At 55.8% G+C, this 20,259-nt stretch overlaps 1 protein-coding gene across 1 annotated transcript in view; it reads left to right on the forward strand.

The window, feature by feature from the left end:
• The window catches only part of COL22A1 (collagen type XXII alpha 1 chain), a gene marked incomplete at its 5' end in the record, with an annotated part of 239,043 nt that overhangs the window by 20,469 nt on the left and 198,315 nt on the right, over positions 1-20,259 (forward strand). Inside the window, 2 exons of the mRNA XM_082674806.1 lie at positions 12,567-12,641; positions 19,883-19,994. Coding sequence (XP_082530932.1) covers positions 12,567-12,641; positions 19,883-19,994 — 187 coding nt within the window. The remainder of the gene's footprint in view (positions 1-12,566; positions 12,642-19,882; positions 19,995-20,259) is intronic.

Genomic DNA, 20,259 nt, shown 5'->3' on the forward strand with positions numbered 1-20,259 from the left:
CATACCCTCTATCTCAGGGGAGAACAAAACCATAGAAAAAGCACTGAAACATAAGTGAAAATTCTAGCAGGAAATTTTAGTAAGTGCCCTCTGTCAGACATAACCAGGGAGGCTAGGAACAAACAAGAGGGGATTTGCTGTAGGCCTGGTGATTTGGGGGCCCTCTGAGGGCACACCAGGAAGAAGGCCCGCAAAGAGAATTCCAGGCAGAGGAAACTTTATGTAAAGGAACGGGATTGGGGTTATATAAAGGAACCGAGAAACCAGGGAGCGTGTGCCCTGGAGCAGATTGGGGAGGGACAGGGTGAGACTGTGGGCAGAGGCCAGCACCTGGATGGAGTCCTGTGTCTGTGGGAAGTGATAGGAGTTTTATTCTGAGTTGAATGCCAAGCCGTTGAAGACTTTGTTTCATTTTACGTTTTATAGTGAGACATAGGCAACCTTCCGAAAGCGGGGCGTATCTGAAGTGTCCGGCTTGGTGAATGCTGACACACGGCGTGTACCCTACTGTCCAGAGCACGGTGCTACCTGTTCATGAGTTCCATTCACGGAGCTGTTGGGTGGAGGACGGATGCAACGAGGGGACAGAGAAAGCAGGGGCAGTGGGAGGAGTCCAGGGTGCCCTGGGGCAGAATTTAGATTCTCGTCCTGGGCGCTGCATCCCAGGGCTGCAGGAGTGTGGGGAAGGGGAGGAGGGGGGCTCGGGAGGGGAGGGGCTGGTGCACTATTGAGGTGCCGGCGGCTGCACCCGACCCAGAGCTTGGGGTGAGTCAGGAAGGATGTTGGGAGAAAGGCCCTCGTGGAATCCGCACCCTCAGAATAGTTGATGGGGCGGGGGGAGGGGTGGGGAATTCATTTGCTGGCTCTTGCCTGTCTCTGCTGGTGAAATTTCATCCCCAGGGCGTTCACTCCTCTGAGTTCTGTGTGGTGGGGAAGCCGGATCCCAGGTCCCGAGAGCCTCGAGAGCCTCCTCTGAGGCGGAAGTGGGTAGCGGAGGTCAGGGACGCTGATGGAGCAGTGGGACGGCAGGAGCAAGCGTGTCCTTGTTTTGAGCTCCTCGTGTTTGCAGTGGCTTCGAGGTCATTAATGAGACCCAGAGAAACAGGGTGGAGTGCAGCTGAGGCCGGTGAGGCTCCGGGTTTAAGGAGACTCACTCTCGAGGTCCTGCGCCCTCCAGGTGGGCAGCTGGGGTGCGGCTCGTTAGGTGTGGGCCTCGGGCCCTTGCTGGCCTTGTCCTCTTCCCAGCCCTGCCGCAGAGCAGAGCGGAGGTTAAGGTGACGACGCCTTACACCACAGAACGGATGAGTGCCACCAGGATCAAGATGGAGAGGGAACGTGAACTGGAGCCGCAGCCCAGCGGCTGGGCAGGTGGGGTGGGCGGAGCTGAAGAGGCAGGGTGGGCGACCCCCCAAGAACGGGGTCTGAGGGCCGGGGCGGGGTGGGCGGGAGGGCGGCTGGAAGTTAGGGGAAAGTGAGTAGAGTTGAACGGAGGGCCCAGCACGCAGTGGTGCTCTCGTGAGGAGCAGGGGCTGACGGGCTGGGCAGCTGGCTGAGGTGAACTGGGAGGAGAGGAAGCTCCAGCAGCTTCACGCTCCAGGTGTGGCGTCGGCAGGTGAAGCAGAGCCCGGGCCACAGGTGGGGATCCACAGCCGTGGAGGGGCACAGAGGCAGGTGACCCCCGTGTGCCCACCCCCAGCCGGCCCCTCTTCCGCACACCCCCAGAGGAGGCGGCCGTGTGCAGTGAGCGGCCCGGGGTGGGGCTGGGAGAGGCGTGGGCGGGGCCCCCGTCTGGGGTGTGTGCGCTGGATGTCCCCACCCTTCCTGCAGGCCTCAGCCCCGTCTCCAGTCACAGCTCTGCCTTCACCGCTGGACTTGTCTTGGGGGCGGGGGGAGCCGGGCCACACCGGCTGCCCCTCGTTGCCATCTGGCCGTGACGTCCCAGCAGCCTCCCCCGGGTCCCCGCAGGAACGCAGCCCATGGCCGTTCCAGGAACCCACCTCCACCAGCCCTCGGGCAGAGGGGCCAGGAGCAAAGGAGCATCAGGGCTGGCTAGTTCCACCCCTGTCCAGTGCCCTGGGAACCGGTGAAGAGGTCCCCACCTTGCTGCCTGCTCCCACAGGCGTTCAGGGGCCTGACGCAGTGGACGGCTGAGCTCGGCCCCGCTGCCTCTGGGGGTTCCTGTCCCTGTGGCCTGCCTCGGTCACCGGAGCTCTGATTCTGAGGACACGACCCTGAGTCTGGGCATGGTCTGACCCAGGCCACATGCTGATGGAGAGGATATGGCCGCAAGTAGACAGAATGAATAGCGTCGTATGTTGTTCGCCCATCTCCCGTGAGAAGCACAGACACCACAGGGGCCGGGAATGTGCCTGTGGGGAGACGTGGGGCTCCCTCAGCCAGTCCTGTGCTTTCCTGAGACGGAGGGGAGGGGGGGTCTGTCCTGGTCACACGCAGGTCAGCACTGCCCCCGGGGCTGCGGCTCCTGAGGCCTCTTCCCGCCGTGGGCTCCCCTTCTCCCTGCGCCTTCCTGGCGGAAGGTCTCAGCTCCTCTCCACGGGCCACGGGAAGTCTCGTCAACCCTTCCGCGCGTTCACGTGATAAATTCCCATTTTGCCACTTATTTGGTTTTATATTTCTCCATCTACTCCGAGCCCACGTAGGAGGAGGGAGGGTTTTGCTTTGCCTTGTTTCTCCTCCCTGCTCAGCAGCCCGCTCCCTGGGGACCCTGCGCCATGGGAGAAAGCCTTGGGGGTGCCCCTCCCCGCTCTGGTCCAGCGGAAGCTCCGGGTTCCTGGGAAGGACGGCAGGCTGGGTTCGGTCCTGGGGTGAGTGGGCAGGAGGAGGACGTGACTGGGTGAGATCACGGCAGCCTTGGGACTGAGCCTGGCGCTGCGTGTGCGTTCTCTTGTCCAGTGCCTGCCAGGACCCTGAAGGGTAGATACTGAGAGTGTGGGTTCAGTTCTAGAATCGAGCAAACAAGCCTCGGAGGGTTGGAAAAGACGGTGCCACGCACAGAAAACACAGGTTCACCCCCACGAGGCCTTTCCTCCTTGGCCGTCCACACGGCAGCTGCTGTAGCGCAAAGCGGGGTGATGCTGGAGTGGGACGCGCCTGGGCTTGAGCTCTGGGTCCCTGGTTATGAACTCTGTTACTCGGCAGGCCGGTCTCTTAATCCTGTAATCTGAAACGCTCCCTCCTCTGGACCTCCGCGCCTCCTCTCTGCCCCTCCTGGCCCGCCCGCGTCCCCTTCTCAGCCTCCTTTGCTGGTCGGGTCTCATGTCCCGACATGCAAAGCTGGAGGCTGGGACCTACCCTGGGACCTCTTCTCTCCTCTGTCTCCATCTCTGAACCATCTCTTCCATTCCCAGCGCTTTAAAGGCTGTGTCTACAAAGGAGCAACTCCCACATCAAAAGCCTGGAGCTTTGTTTTGGAGTCTGAAAGCCAGGCTCACAGATCCGGTTGCTTGCTAGGTGTCTAAGAGACATCTCAAACATGAAGCGTCGGAAACTGGACTTGTGTTTTCTGGTTCCAGATGGGTTCTTCCTGCAGGGTTCCAGATGCTCAGGACAGAACATTCTTTCTTTCTGGGGCACTCCTCACCCATTAGGCCACCAGCCTGCCCACTCTGCTTTCCAGAGAGACCAGGGCCTGAGCACCCCTCCCTGCTTGGCCCCCGCCGCATGGCTCGAAGCCGCCAGTATCCACTGTGGTAGCCTCACCGGTCCGTCCTCCTCCACCCCTGCCCGCCAGTGTCAGGCCCCCAGGCCGAGGGGCACCTCCTGCCAGGACCCATCACCCCCCACCCCTCCCGGCCCCGCCCCTGCTGCACCTCATCTCTCTGTCTGCCATTCTGGCCATGTGTCCATGCTCCCTGACCCTCGGGCCCTGGCCTGCACCCCTGATGGGTCACCCTCCTCCCACTCTCACCTTCTCGCCTGACTCATCCCTCAAATCTCAGTGGAGACACCCTTTGATCCCACTGTTTTCATGCCCCCACTGGCCTCAGTACCTTGCAAGGGTTATAATCACAGAGTTCTTGGAGACATCAAGGCCTTACTTGACCAGTTTCCATCTTGTCTGCTGGACGGCAGCTCCCTGAGCTCCGCGGGCCCCTTAGCGTGTGCTCTGGCTCGGCTCAGCGCCAGGTGCATGGCAGGCAGTCGTCGGACGTGGCGTGAAGGGAAGGGGGTTTGCATTTAGGTGCTTCTCAGACACCAGGTGCCAAAGGTCACTGCTGGGCTGAGCTGGGCCCTGGCACCTGTTCAGGCTGGCCGAGGGCTCTGCCTACCTCCTGCCGCCCCAGTGCCCCAGGCTCCTTTTGCCAGTCCTACAGGAAGTCCTCGCAGTCTCTGGTGACACCTACTGGTGCTCTGCCCACGGGACAGTCCCCAGGAGGGAAGGAGGTCCAAGTAGCCCGGGACAATCGAAACCACACCCTCTTCGCAGGAGTCTCACTGCCCCTGGCCTGGATCACGGCCCCCTTGTATCCGGGCAGAGCCATCTCTTCCCTGCCCTGAATTACAGACGCAGCCCAGGGTTAAGAGGCTTCCCCTGACCCCCCTCTCCTCCCTCCATGCCCTGGGCTTTGCTGCTGGGCTCGGTCCCCCTCCCCGCTCTGGGCCAGCCGAGCCCCTTCCTCCTCAGGGCTCTGCACTCGCCGGGACCTTCTTCCCTTTGCTCTTCCCGGGCTGCTCGCGCCCTTCTTAGCTCCCGGCCCAGAGCTCACCAAGCCAGGAGGTCTTCCCAGGCCGGCGCACCCCACGCGCATCCTGGCCCCCACATCACCGACGTGTCCCCAGCAGCACTGATCACTCGTGGCAGCTGGCTCGCTTCTCTGTGTCTGTCTGTGTGTTTCCTCTCTGCCCTCTCCTCTGTCTGGCTAGACACTCCAACAGGGTGGGGCCCCCTCGTCTGCGTGTTTACACGTTTGCTACTTATGGCAGGACGTATGGGTCGGGCGCTGTGCAAATACATGTTGGCTGAGTGAGTGAAGGAACGAACAAGCTCGAATTGGGTGCCAGGCGTCAGGCCGTGAATTCCTCACCCACTGGTCCATTTAGTCTTCGGGATGACCTTGGATGGGGAAAAATCCCACAAACTTCTATGCCTGTTTCTGGGTCTGGAAACAGACACAGAAGGAGAAACTGACGTGGGTGGTGGGTGTCTGCAGACTCCAGACCTTGCCCCTCCCCAGCCTTGGGGAGCACTTCCCCCTCTGGCCCTGTCCCCGCTTCACTGTACCCCAGCAGGCAGGCGTGTGCTCGGGCGGGAGGACGCCCGGTAGCCTCTCCTTCTCACTGTTCTCACGCCGTGCGTGCTCTTCCTGAGACAGAGGATGGGTGGCCCTGCTCTCCCAGACCCGGTGATCCTGCTGTCAGCAGGCCCCGGAGGGGAGGGTTCTTTCTACCAGTATTTTGTCTCTTACCATCAGGCTGCCTCTAAAACACTTAGCCTTCATTCCCCCATAGACTGGGCACCCTGACCACACCCTCCCTCCAGCCTAAGGGACCTGGGAGGTGGGCATCGACCACTGAGGGGATCTGGGGCCTCTGGGGAGGCAGCAGGTGCCAGTTCACTTTGACCTAGAAGGGAAATGCAGGCCGGGAATCTCCAGAAAGTTCTAGAATAGGAGGTGGAGGTGGAACCTGGACCCTGGGTTGTCCTCTTCGTTCCTCACACGGTCCACACCATGGCCCTGGGATGCAGCTAATAACAGTTTTCAGGTGTTTTTTTTGTTTTTTTGTGTGTGTTTTTTTTAACAACGGGGAAAGCTCCTTGTTCACCTGTAAAGAACGGATGTGAATATCTGCCCTGTGAGAGCATTGGCTGAGACCCTGTGTGTGACCTCGAGGCAGTGGAGCTATCCGATGACTGGCTGGTTATTATTATACTCATACCCAGGGTGCTTTCTAATGCTCAGATGTGTGTGTAGAATAGTGGTCCAGCACCCGATGTCCAAGCCTCACTACCTGGCTTGATTCCTGCCTCTGCCACTTGCTGGCTGTGTGATGTTGGATAAATTACTTAACCTCTCTGAGCTTTGGCTTCCCCATGCATCAGCATACCCATATTGCAGGGTTGCTGTGAAATCAGAGCACATAACTGTCTAAAGTAGCTGGTAGGTGGTGCACAGGGTAGGTCCAGCACTTCCCTTTTCTTCCTCACCATTTCGCAAATGGGTAGAGAGAGGCCCCGTACTGCCCTTGCTGAGAGCTGCAGGGAGCTCATGACGTGCGCCAGGATTTTAGTGACTCCAAAGAAGTGCTCGTTGCTTGTTATGGTGTCCCTGTGTCCTCGGCCCCCACTAGTGAACCCTCCCAGCGTCTGCAGGTATTTGCTGGCCGTGGCACAGAGCTCTCTCCCATCTGTCCGGCTGTCTGTCCAGCTGTCTGTCTGTCTGTCTCCATGGTGGCTCCCTTGAAAATGGGGGCCTGTCCCCCTGACCGGTAGCTCTTGGGTCCAGAAGTGCATATTGAGCCCCACAAGGCCCCCGCCATCCCCCAGACCTCCTGGGGATGTCTGCACCAGCTGTCCTCCGGGGCTCCAGTTCACCTCTGCAAACAGCCCTCATGGCTGCCTGCCAGTCCCTGGCCATCCCGCTGCCCCCTCCCCTAGAGCCTCCTGCTGCCTCAGCAAAGAGGGGCCCAGGGCAAGGCTCAGGCCTACGTTTAAAAAAGAATGACACTATATATACACACTAACAAACGTAAGGTAGATAGCTAGTGGGAAGCAGCCGTATGGCACAGGGATATCAGCTCGGTGCTTTGTGACTGCCTGGAGGGGGTGGGATAGGGAGGGTGGGAGGGAGGGAGACGCAAGAGGGAAGAGATATGGGAACATATGTATATGTATAACTGATTCATTTTGTTATGGGGCAGAAACTAACACACCATTGTAAAGCAATTATACCCCAATAAAGATGTTAAAAAGAAAAGAATGACACTGATAACCTGCGAATACTGTACTAGTGAATCATGTTCAGACCTTTAAAACAAATTTGAAAATGCAGAAAGGCAAAAAGGAAATAAAAAACACTTCAAGTTCTGCCCCCCAGAGGTAACCACAGTTAGTTTAAGTGTCATATATGTTCTTCCAGACCGCTGTGTATATACGTCAGTTTGTCGCAGCGAGTAGGAGAGTGCTGGAGTCATACTGAGTTTGAATTCTGTTTCCACCACTAACTAGGGGTGTGCTTTGAGCAGGTCATCTGAGCTCTCTTAGACTCAGTTTTCTCATCTGAAAAACGGACATGATAACTACACTGACATGTGTCAAACAGGACGCTCGCTGCATACTGGCATCTGTTGGCAGGAACGTGCCTTAGCCGTGCCCTCGGGAGCTGTGAGGCTACAGTGCGTGTGCGCTTAGATTCCTAACTGCTCCCGTCGGGATCTGATTCTTTCTGCTCTTTCTCCTCCGGGTGAGAGAGCTGCCAGGGAGCCAGGCTTGCTCAGCTGGAGAAGATTGGAGAGAGGAGGACGCTCGCTGACTGTCTTGAAACACCTAACCGGCTTTTGTGAAAGACCTGTTCTGGGTTTGGTGCCGGCAGAGGACACACTCTAGGGCAGGGTCTTGCCGTCTGCCCACCCCAGGTTCCCCAGTGCCCTGCCCAGAGCCAGGTGTAAGTGGGCACAAGCAGACGGACCCGATGGGTAGAACTCGGAGAGCACGTGAAACCGCTGGGTGCAGAGCGAGGGGGCCCCTTGTACATGTCAGGGGTGTCCAGAGGCAGAGGGGTGCCTCAGGGAGTGGCATGCTGGCTGGCTGTCCCTGCAGGCTTTGGAGACAGACTTGGGCGCCTTTGTGCTGTGTGGCCTTGGGCAGGTGACCTTGGAGAGACCGCATGCTGTAGTGGTCCAGAGCCAGAGGCTGGGGCCAGCACTCTGACTTTGCCGTTTGCCAGCTCTGTGGCCTTGGACATCTTGCTGACTTCTGTGCGCCTTTCTTTCTACATCTGCAAACAGCAGCACCTGTCCCGTAAAGCTGTAGCGGGGGTGGTCAGTCAGCGTGCTGATGGATTCGACGTGCTAGCACAAGGTCTGTGCAGAGCAAGCCCTCTGCATCTGTCTCCTGACCAGGCGGTAACTCCATCCCCCGGCAGAGCAGAAACTGTCCACATCGTGCACCCAGCGCAGTACCTGGACGTGTGGGCACGCAGTCTGGGAAGCCCTTACAATTCAAATTATTCGTATCGACCCTGGGGCCTTGGGGCCTGGCTCTCCAAAGTGGGGGTGTGTGGACGACTTCCTGGCTGGCCTCGGAGCCGCGGAGGAACTGTGCCGTGAGTCTGCGGGGGGTCTGATTCATCTCTCTCCTCCTCCGCCTCTTCCCCTGCCCACTTGGAATGTCATCATCCCATCTGTGGTTAGCTGCGCTCAGCAGCGACTGCCGGGAGGTGATGGATGGGCAGTGACTCCTTCTTCCCTCGCGCTCTGCTCCTTGCTTCTCCTGCTGCTGCTCAGCTAGGCCGGGGAACCATCTCCACTCCTCCATTCTAGACACAGGTAGGCCTTTATTCAAACCCAGATACTCCTCCTATCTGGTGAGTTTCTTAACCTCTCTTAGCCTCAGTTCTTAACATCTGTGTAACGGAACCAACGTCTGCCTCCTCGAATGGTTGCTGTGGGTAGACTTTCCAGGTGGGTGAACGGCACACAGTAGGCACTCTGTAATCGCCAACACCCGTTTTTCCAGCCGGAGAGACTCTTGGCTGGGAGCCAGGGGCCAGCATGGCACATCCTCTCTAGACAGGGCCTGGGTGTTCAGCATGAAGCAGAGACCGCCTGGTGCAAACCCTCCTCCCCTGATGCTCAAGCACATTCTCCCCTTTTGCCGTTTGGTAGACGAAGGGCAACTGGGAGCGTTTTTCCCGGGAAACTGCAGCGCGTTCATGGTGTGTCCCTCCGGGAGCAGCCGCCATGATCAACCGAGACTCGGCCCCTGTCGAAGTTTCTGGTGAGAAAGAACTCCTCCTGTGGAAGGAGATCTCGTTGCTCTCCAGAGGTCTAGAATGTTCCGCCTTCCTGGAAGCTGAGGGAATACGAATGGCAGTGGGTGACAGCACATGAACTCCAGGGGAGCAGGGGCTTTGTAATCAGCCATGTCTGTTTTGTTTTCACACTTTCAAGAAGGAAAATCGGCCAACTAAGCAAGAGCTAATTAAGCCCAGGTTTTGATTCCTGAGAACTTACCCTTATCCTTAATTCCAGAACTTCTTTTTATGTTGATCCTGAATGATTACCTATAAATCTGTATTGATTGGATAAGTGAAGGTAATCCAGTTTGTCAGTAGTTTCTTTACCAGGAAAATGAGTTTCTTTTTCTTACGCTTTTCACCTAGGCTTGGGGGTAGCTGGAGTTCCTCTCTCCTCAATTCTAGACGGTCCTGCAGATGTTATGTCCCACGTTTGAAGGAGGAAGAAGGGAAAGTACGCCTGCCAATCCCTTCTACCTATCTGTCCCCTTACATTGGGGAAACCAAAGCTTTTTAAGACATCACGCCTTCTCAACCAAGCACGCTCTGGTATTTATGTCCTTGGCCAGAGCTGGGTCACAGGTCCATCCCTCGCTGGAAGGGCGGCTGGAAAGGTGGGGAACAGAATTACCATAATGGGCTTAGACCAACCAGCCACAGCTTTTCTCCATAGGCGGAAAATGCTGCCATTCTGAATAAAAGTGACGCTCTTTTAGCAAGGAAGGAGTGGGGCATGGGTGTTAGGGTGGCAGCTAACAGTGTGTGCGACACCTCAGTGGCAGGAGTCCTGGAGCCTGTGCAGTCTTCTCACCTGATTGTCAAATCATGACGCAGCCCACGCCCCAGAGGCTTCCAGGCCGCCGCTCAGCCTCTACTGCTTGGCTCAGGCGTCACTGGTCGTTCTGTTCAGCACAGACTCGAGGCCTGTTCTGTGCCTGGAGCCGTGAAGGCAGTGGACATACAGCTGGACCGAGGCTCAGCCGGGTGTCCAGACCCACCGGGGAGGCAGCCACGCCAGTCAGTGCCTTCAGCATGGTGCCGCCGGCTCTAGGACACGGGCGCTGCCGGGGGGCCCTTACCCAGGCTAGGGTGCGTGGCAGCAGGGTTGAGGAGGAGGGGCCTGGGAAGCGGGGACACAGGACGTCACGGCAGCGCGGGCGCTTCCTTGAGCGTGCCTGCTCCCAGTCCTCTCACAGCCCACGAGTGCCCTGAAGATAGGGACGGTGTCTTATCCCACTTATGTGTCCCTGGAGCTAGCTCCGTGCCTGGAATGTGTCTGGAGCTCTGTAAGTATTTTAGTTCGAATAAATGAGTTAACGTGGAAATAAATAGATCATTATCCAAGAGGTGGGCGTATCTTGGCCAAAGGGAGGTAGTCACGGGCTGAGAGGGACTTGGGATGCTAACCTCCCTCCCTGCCTGCCAAGAGGTGAGCCTCTGGGGCCCCGTCTTCCCTGGGGAGCCTGGCTGCAGGGGGTATTTTGGGAGCCATTTGTCCTGACCTACTAAGTCAGCTCTAAATTCCCCCTTGAGGCTTTGGAGTGTATGAGGCTTAGTGATGGCCCCAAAAGGGGATTGGCAGGTGGTTTGGGGACTGATTTCTTAAAGCAGTTTGGGCACGCGCTAACGTCTTTGAAACGTTTCAGTCTTTTCTGTGGTCGTGGCTTTCGGACTGCCTTTGACCGTCCCGGTTTGGGAGTCAGGGCAGAGACAAGGCTCAGTAGCTTTGCCTGCCCTGAGCTCCAGGTGTCAGCCTCCAGAGGTTTGCTCATAATCAAGGCTAGAACCTTCTGAGTCAACTCATTTTAGATGACGCACGGTCCCAGCCAGTCCCTCTGGCGGCCTGCCAACCTTAAAGCAATTGGCCGTCACCCGCAGCTGCCGCTGTCCTGGGTGGCGCCGTCTAAATACTGCGCACGGCTGGCATCCTCTTGCATATCTGGTTCTAGACAGACAACTCCGTGCTCTTTCCAAAATAACTCCTTCCTTGGGGCTTGTCAGACCTCTGGTGCCTTTGGGATAAACATTAAAAATACCTCCTCCCAAATCAGGGAGGATGTCATTCTTTCCCCTCAGTGCTGATTGGAAAAGGGGCCTCAAACTGGTCCCGCAGTGAAACATTTGTGAAAACGTATGAAAAGAGATTACTGCACGTGGAATTGATGGGATGACAGAACTGCCTAATAACGTGTGATTATTATAATAACGTATATAGTAACCAGATTGCTTCAAGGGCAGGGCAGTATTTGTACTAAGTTGCCTCCGGTGCTACAGTTAAGTCCTGTTACGGCTTGATCTTGCTTCGTCCTCCAAGCAGCCCTGCAACAAGTGTGTATTTTGTAAGGTGTCCCACGTCACACATACTGACACCGACAGAGAGATTAGGAGACCTGCAGTGGACCCAACACTTGGGCCTGGAACCTTAGTGTTGACAGTTGGTGCTCTCTCTGGGATTCTTAAAAATTGAAGTATAATTAATTTACAATGTTGTGTTAGTTTCAGGTGTACAGCAGAGTGATTAAGTTACACACACACACACACACACACACACACACACACACACATATTCTTTTTCGGATTCTTTTCCATGATAGGTTATTATAAGATATTGAATATAGTTCCCTGTGCTATACAGTAGGTCCTTGTTGTTTATCTATTTTATATATAGTAGTTTGTATCTCCTAATCCCAAACTCCTAATTTATCCCTCCCCTATCCTTTCCCCTTTGAAAGAAACCGTAAGTTTCTTTCTGGGAATTTTAGGGCAACTGGAAGAATCCCTTTTCCTTCCAACTTTTTTTTTTAAGTGAGAAATCATGAAGACATTCAGATAAGACATTTACGTAATATCGTATAATAAGGCGTTTATGTAATATCGTATAATGAAGTATTTTTCACTGTGTGACTGACTCCATTGCCTTTGTGTAACTGAGCAGTCTTGCTTCTTCTGGGATTACGCCTGCTTCTGGAATTGCACCTAAAGCTCCCTGGGGCAGCATAACAGACACCTTGTAGGTGGGCCCCCAGCACGTCTCCTGTTTCCTTGACACCCTGCTGGCTTGCGATTTTCATCTATAAGCTCCTGCCTTTATGAATGAAGTTCCCTCTGCCTGGATCGCCTTTTGGTCTTTTGTCCATCTGGCTGAGTCTTACTGTTCCTTTAAGGGAAAACTCAAACATCGCCTTTCCAGGAAAGCTTCCCTGACCTCCCCAGGCTGGGCTAGGTGTTGGATCAGAGTCCTTAGTGCCCTAGCAACCCAGACCCATTTCTGTCACTTATGACCCCATTGATCGTGTGGATTTCCGTGTCTGACTCCCTCTGATGGATGACTGTGAGCTCCTTGTGGGTGGGGACCATGCCTGTTCTTATCTCATCCCCGTATGAGCACAGTGTTGGCAGAGCCAATGCTTAACAAGTACATTTGGGAGTAAATGAAACACTCCGTCAATGTGGCGCTGCCTCTGCGTCTGCCCCATCCTGGACGTCCTGCATGCAGGGGGGTTGGCGCAGGGTCCCAATGACATCACGTGCCCTGGAGGAACCGTGGGCTGCGTTTGCTCATCGATCTCTGTTTCCTCTTGCTTTTCTCAGACGTGCTCTGCCCCAGCCTTCGTGTAGAAGGAGATCGCTTTAAGCACACCAATGGCGAAACCAAGGAGATCACAGGTAAGAGAGTAACAGCCACCCTACACGGCTTGCTTTCTGTGCTTTTTGCTGGACTTGACCATGACCCTCCTTGATTCAAGGGTAGCCTTGCTGGTGCTGTCCTCATTCCTGTCCTTCACCGAAGTCCTAATAGGATGGTCTGAACTGTGCAGGTAGCCGCTCCCGTCAACGAACCGTCAACAGGGAAGACCGTTCACGTGTTCCCTCTGGGAGCAGGTGGTGATGCTGTAGGGTCGGTAGAGAATGCAGTGGAGTGAGTGACATGGTGAGTGAGTGATTGGCAGCCGGGCAAAGGGTGAATAAATAAATGCATTTGGGAGTGAATCAGAGTCATAAATACATGAGTGAATCAACGGATGAGGGAACACAGAGACACACGACTGCGGAGCCAGCGGCAGAAATAAACTCCGCGGAGGCTGTCTCTGAACGCGACCACGACTGGGTAACTGAGTGCGCGGGGGACGCTGAGCCGGCCCCCTCGTCCCGATGGTGATGAGCGTCCATTAGCTGCTCCCAGGCGTCCAGCTGAACACTTCAAGTGCATGATCTCAGGGAAGTTCTCCTCCCTGCAGGACACCAGCCCTGCTCCCCTCACCAACGCCGGCCCCGTCAGGAGCCCCGTGTCTCCACCCCAAAGCATCTCGGGTCCATTTCTAACCAGTGCAGTCAGTCTCCCATCCAAGGCAGTGAGCCCCGGGCCATCAGAACCCGGTGTCTTGTAGGTGCTGCAGTGCCCCGCCCCTTCCCCAGGGAGCCTGCCTGGGTTCGCCTGCCCATGCGGACATGCCAGCATCTGCACCTTGGCGCCTCAGGGTTGTTCCTAGAACAGCAGAAGGCTGTGCTCCCTGTGTGCACGGCAGGTGAAACGTGCCAGGGGATTAACACCCCTCGGGAGTAACCCAGCCCTCAAGCAGTGAGCGTCGGTAAAGAAACACCCGGCCCCTTGACCCACTTGCCAGCACGTCCCCACAGGGGGCAGCTCCCCACAGGGGGCAGCCGGCTTGGTGCTGCTCTCCTCGTCAGCTGCCGTGCCTCCCTCCCTGCTGACCCTTCTCCTCCATCGAGCGTCTCCCAGATAAACTAGCACTTCTGCGGGGAGCACCTGGGCTGTAGTCAGTGCTCAGTGAGGTGCTTACTCTCTCTATCAGGATGTCTTTGTCTAACTCCTGAGAGCAAGATGACTTCCATCCTAGTCACTGTGTTAATGCAGCTACCTTGAAGTGAAAATATTTATAGCCGAGTCACCGTCCAAAGGGCAAAGCTGCTGGGAGCGCGGATGTCCCCACTGATTGCCTCGGTACTACCCAGCGGAGCTCTGGCTCTGGGTAATCTATTCTCCATCCCTCGAGCCTGGCTGGGCCTCTGCCGGCTCTGCCCCCAAGTAACTTCCGCTGAGGTCACCCTGGAAGGCAGATCTTTACCTTGCTGCATCGTCCATGTCGGGCTTCCTGAGCGATGAATCCCTCGTAACGGCATCTCCCCTAAATAATTCATTATCCAGTGTGTTTGTTCACAGAAGGGAAGTTACGACAGTCATACCATTAATAACAGAAATAGTAATAACTGATGCTTACCAGCACTTACATGCTTACCACGTCCTTGCCTGCCAAGGGATTTGCACTTATTTTCTCATTTAACCCTTACAATGTAGGAGACCAGCACTATTGTGTCTTTTGTAGCTGGGGAAACAGGTACAGACACATTAAGTAATTTGCCTGAGTTTGTGGCGGAGTCAGGGCTCACATCCAGCCGTCGGAAGGAAGAGGGGGAGGGAGGGAGGAGACGCAAATGAGCACCATTTCATCTGCCGTATCGTCTGTAACTCAGAAGGAGCTTTCCTCTCGTTCTACGGACTGAAGAGCCCCCAGTATTTTTTTCCACTGAAGAATAACTGATTCTGGCTGGGAAGATTCAGAACGTGTCTGTGTGTACGTGTGTGTGCACGCATGTGCGTGCGTGCACGTCTGTGTGTGCACACGTGTGCTTACGCAAGCTGGGAACAAATCCTTTCGGCTCTGGCGTGTGAGGATCCCGCTGAGGAGTCTTGTCGCGATTGGATAGAAACGGGACCCTCTGTGCAGAATCCGCTGTGTGGATGTGCCGCCAGTGAAGCCTGGAACCTCGCCTCCCCTTGGTGGGCTCCGAGGCCCCCAGGAAGTAAATCACAGCGCTGGGTGGGCCTCCATCAGCACGCGGTGCAGATGCCCTGCTTGTGCAGCTCTGAGAGCAGAGAGCCTGCGGGATCTATCGTCTCCTCTAATTATAACCAGACCAGAAAAGAGGCTCCTGCCAGCTGGAGCTGAGACCGGAGTTAGGGAGAGATGGAGCCGCACACTTGCCAACTTAGACGCAGTCGGGTAACCGGAGCAGCTTTTGTAAAAAATGCAGTTCCCCAAAGCCTCACCTCCGGGCGGTTCCTTAAATGACTCCAGCTATTTTTAGGGCTTATCTGGGCTGGAACAGTGAGCACGGGGAACAGAACAGACAAAGCAGGTTGGAGGCCTGGGTCCATCACCCGACTCTCTGAGATTCAGTTTCCCCACTTACGCAACAATACATCCGACATGATATCTCTGAGGACCCCTCCCAGCTCTAAAAACCGAATGTTCTGCAAATTCTAGTGACTGAAGGTGTTATACAACATTCCTGGGGGGTCAGCTATTTAAAGCTGAAAGAAAGTGCTGGGCACGGTCCAGCTCTGAGATTGGGCCACAGACATCCTAATGTCTCTCTGCTCCTACCTGAGTTCCGACCTCCAGATAACAGGCGCCATGTCACGAGCATCTCAGATAGTCTCAGCTCACTGCCCCTTCCCTCCCTCCTCCCAGGCCTGTGTTTCCAAGTCTAGTCCTCCCCAGTCTCCCCCAGGCCGGTCCATCCCACCGTTGCCGCCTCCTCCATCCCCACTGCCAGAATGGTCTTCGAGCACAGAAACAAGATCGTGTTTCTCCCTTGCTTTAAAGCCCTTCCGCGGCTCCCCACTGCCTGTAGAAAGAAACTCAAACCGCCTCGCGTGGCCGACAGAGCCCAGCCTGATCTGCCCCTGCCTAGCTCACTCCCCTAACCGTGGCTCCTGACATCCCGAAATCGTGGGATTCTCAGAAAGAACCTCGGTGCCTCAGGTCCGGTGACCTTTGCACATCCAGTTACCTTGGATGCCCTTCCCTCTATCTCTGTCTGCCCAGATTTTATTTGTTCTTTAAATTCAGGCCAGGCCTTGCCTCCTCTGGGAAGCCTTCCCTGATTGCTCCTCAGCTGGGCAGGGAAAATATTCCATGTGCTGTTATACAAGCCCAGCCATTCCCCCTCCTTCTCATTTACCCATCCATGATACAACACAGCTTCTCTCTGTGCCTGTTTCTCTGTAGACACTAAACTTTTGGGGGTTGGGGCTGGGATTTTGTCCTGTTGAACATGGAGCAGCCAACAGGGCATCTAAATGGAGGAGGCCCTTCATGGTTTAGTGAGTTCCTTTCTTCTCTCCTTCCCTCTTTCCACTGACGGTGCCTCAATTAAGAACGACAACCAGAGCTCTTACTTTTTTAGGGATGGAAACATGAATCAGATCAGGTCCCATCCTTCAAATTGCTCACCTTCTCCTGGGGACAGATTAACCGTGTGCACCTCGGCCAGTCCCACGAAAGACCCGGGAGTAATTTCCGTGCCTGGGGGTCCGGCCAAGCTTCGTCCAGCGCGGACCTTTGAAGGACTCTGGGCGATCGTCACAGTGTCCCTGATACCACCTGGTTCAGCTGAGTCCGTGACTTTGGGAAGGTGCATCCTTGCGGTCTCTACATTAAACAATCGCCGCTTTATCTCGCGGTGCCTCGCATCAGGGTCCATTTACCTCGGGAACATTTTTCATTTTTCTTCCCGGCCTTTATTTATTGCAGGCAATTCATCTTTCTCTCGGAGCCCTTTGCTGCCTCCTAGTTAATTGCTTGTTGTTCAGAGTTTTGTGGTGTTTAAGTCTTTGTTTTTATCCATGGACGCCAACGAAAGTGGAACTAGAAAGTAGAGCATATGTTTGCTTTTCTAAAGCTATTTTTTATTCTCCCACACATGACTGCTACAAGGAAGCCCAGGTTCAGGTGGCGGTTTCCAGTGACAGGGACGGAGCTGTGAAGTAGAGGAGCGGGCCTCTCTGCCCTTCTGCCTGGCACCGTAGTGGGCGGCATTGGGCCCGTGCCCGCCGGGTTCTGAGCCCGCTCTGAGTCAGAGCCGGCACTCAGTGGGCGCCCCCGGGGCCCGCGCATCCCTGTGGGCCTTGGGCAGCCCCGTGAAGTGGGAGTTTGCAGGGGCTGAGTAGTTGCACCAGAGTCGTGGAGCTGCGGAGTCTAAGAGCAGGGAGGCCCAGGTGTGTCTCACTGAGATGCTCTCCTGTCCTCACTTTCCCTCCTTAAACGAAAGTGGCTGCTTCCCTGGAGCGACAGCCCACCCCGTGTCCAGGCAGTTACCGCTCCAGGGGTTGCTCCCCGGCCGCTGAGAGCCTCTGAGTGCTGACAAACGGGAGAGCCCCCCGGGACCCACTTGCTCCCGCAGGGGGAGATGGCAGGGACGCCCGGAGGCCCCGAGGCCCGGAGGCGCGAGCCTGCAAGTCGGGCCCTTACCCTTGCCTCGTTGCTGAAGGAGACGCGAGGATGCGGGCTGTGGCCCGGCCGGCGCTGGGCCTGCTTTCACACCCGGGCAGAGTGGCTCCAAAACCTGCGCCCGCCTCTTCTGCCTTTCCTGAGAACAGAACCTGAGCCTAAACGGGCCCTTCACCGCTCGGTGTCCCTTCCATGGAACCCTTGTGGGCCACTCACCCCATTCCCAGGCACCAGCCCCTCCCACTGTCCTCTGCTTCCCAGCCCTGCGGGTCACTTCCAGGTCCAGGGCCACAGTGCACGGGCGGTCCTTTGGATCTTCACGAGATCCCTCCTTGTGTGGCCCAGTGCATTCCACCCACTGATCCCGCTGGACCCACCGGGCTCTGTGAGGCCTTAAACCCAGAGCTGCGGGTGATGACGTTGGGGGGTGCCTGCCCCTTGGGGGGCCCCTGCATCTCTGGGGAGGCTAGGTCGTTTGCCTCAGTGGGCACTAAAGGGCACACTGTTCCAAGGTGTGCTGTCTTCATCCCTGAGGGAGCTTCTGGGTACATGTTTTCTATCTTAAGGACCAAATCTCGTTTAACGTTGTGCCATGAATTCTGTTAATTCGCTGGTGTGTGAGATGCTGTTTAGAAATGACATGATGGCAACTCTTAGTCATTTTCTGAGAACTAGGCAACCTCAGAGTGGCAGGGGCTGGGGAGGGGCCGGTGCCTAGAGTCCCCCAGGGCCTCAATCTCAGCACAGCCTTGCTGTGCATGGAATCCCTTCCCAGACCATCACAGGCCCTGCCCCGGGCCTGGAACAGCCCCTGCTCAGGTGGCCCGCCCCCTGAGGCCTGCCCGGTCACCCCTGCTCACCTCCCATCAAATCCTGTTTAATTATTCCTCACTGCCTGCAATTGTCCTTTACGTTTGTGCTGGACATGTGCTTATTATTGGCCTCCCACTAGGGCACCAGTTCTCCCAGCGGTGTCTCCAGTGCTCATGCATGCTTGGCACAGAGCAGGATCTCAAAACATATGTATTGAATGCGTAAGTGATATCCACGGATAGAATCCAGTGGGAGAAGAGGCTGTAATCATTGTAAAGGGAACTAAATAATGTGAAAATTATTTTGTGGGTCTTCTGCTCTATGTCAGGCTCCATACGAAGAGCTCTGTATCATATCCAAGCTTCACCACAATCCTGTGAGGTGCAAAGACCATCCGCTTTTTACAGATGAAGAAATTGGTGCTCAGAGACGTCAGGCAACCTGCCTAAGGTCACACAGCTAGGGCCTGGTGGTCAGGAACACAGCCCAGGCCTGTCTGACTCTGCTGCTGAAACTCTCAATTGATGCTAATTCCTTTCTGTTCTTACAGCATCTTATACAGGGCTTGGAACAGAGAGGCTCTCAAAATACAACTTGAATGACTAAATCGTCTCTTAGGACAGAATCTAGTTAGAAGATGTTTTAGTCATCCTAATGTGAGCCCTGCAAGCTCGTTTCCTGTTTTCCATGGCAGCATCTCAGAATGTTGGAGACAGCAAGAACCTTCCTGAAGTCTCATGGGTTAGGTGCCACTGATGCCGAGTGGTGTGTTAGCCCGGGGATGCGGAGACAAGTGAGGCCGGGTGCCCACCCACAGGCGGCTTCCTCTCGTCTGCTGCGAGGTTCCCCTTCCCCAGGAACGCAGTGTCAGGCCGGTACATCCCACCGTTGCCTCCGTGTGGGCATCGTGGTTGGGCTCCTCTGAGGACCCCAGCTGCAGGACTCAAGTCAGCCCCCCCAGACTGGTCCATGTGGTTTTGTAGGGGGTCATGGATAAGTTTGTGCTGCTGATGGTGGAGAATCCTGAGTGAATAACTGACCTGCTGAGTCGGTTTCCTACCACGGCTGAGCGACCGCCTGGGATTCTCTTGACGGCCAAGGTGGCGGGTGTCAAGCCTCTGTCACAGCCGAGTACTGAGGCTCTTGCGGGTTCTGTAACCCGCTCAGCATCACACAAATATGTGACTGAGCTGGATGACCCCCGTCCCGCCAGCTCGCCTGAGCCCAAAGTTCGTGTCTTTTCCATTACTTCGTGTGGCCAGTGAGCAGGGTCCTCTCTCAGAGTCATGACAGAAGGAAACGCGCCTTTCCGTTAATGCAGAGTCACGAAGAGTTTTCTTCTCTCTGATGTTTCGCTCTTTAAAATCATGCAGTTTAAAAGCTGCTAAATTATAATTCAAGCAGAGTCCAAGTGAATTGCGGAAATGTGGCTGCAAGAAGGAAAGCCAAAGTCGCCACTTAGCCTGCAGAGCCGGGCCGTGTGAGCCGGGTGTCCCCACGTGGGCTCCCTGAATGCCAGCCGCACGGCCAGAATGGTGGCCGACTGCTTACTCCATGCTTGCCTGTGATCCAGGACTTTCACGAAGGCTCATGTTTCATCGGAAACCCCAGCGTCTCTGCCTGTTTCCTGCAATTGGCCATGGAAACAGAAGCTGTCCATCTCCTCCCTCTGCTGTTTCTGTTTTCACCTGGGAAATGGATTTGCACAGTTCCCTACGCTTAAATCCTGCTCCCCCAGGGCAGGACGGGCTGGCCACCTTCCCAGAGAGCAGATGTGCTTTTCCTCTGTCTCCCGGGCTCCTCTGGCCAAACTCACTCCTGGCTCTTCTCTTTGGACAGGTTTTGACCTGATGGATTTGTTCAGTGTGAAGGCGATCTTGGGGGAGAGAGAGAACGGGGCGCAGAGTTCCTACGTCCGGATGGGAGCCTTCCCTGTGGTGCAAAGGACTGAGTGAGTGCTTGCTTCTCCTTCTAGACCTGCCCAGGACGCCTCTGAAAGGGTGGGCAGGCTCTGGTCAGCACGGTTGCCCACTGAGCACTGGGCAGGGATTTCGCCTACAGAGTGCCTGGTGAGGTCACCCTGAAATGAAGCAGCCGAATCACTGACCCGGGAATTCAGCCTCGTTCTTAACCATGTATTACCGTTGACGTTATTGGTCCCCTGGTCCTTCTACACTCACCTGTCCGTACAGGTGTGGTGTTCATCCTCCATCCAT

This window comes from Grampus griseus (genome assembly GCF_964374135.1).
Source record: "Grampus griseus genome assembly, chromosome: 17".
NCBI lineage: Eukaryota > Metazoa > Chordata > Mammalia > Artiodactyla > Delphinidae > Grampus > Grampus griseus.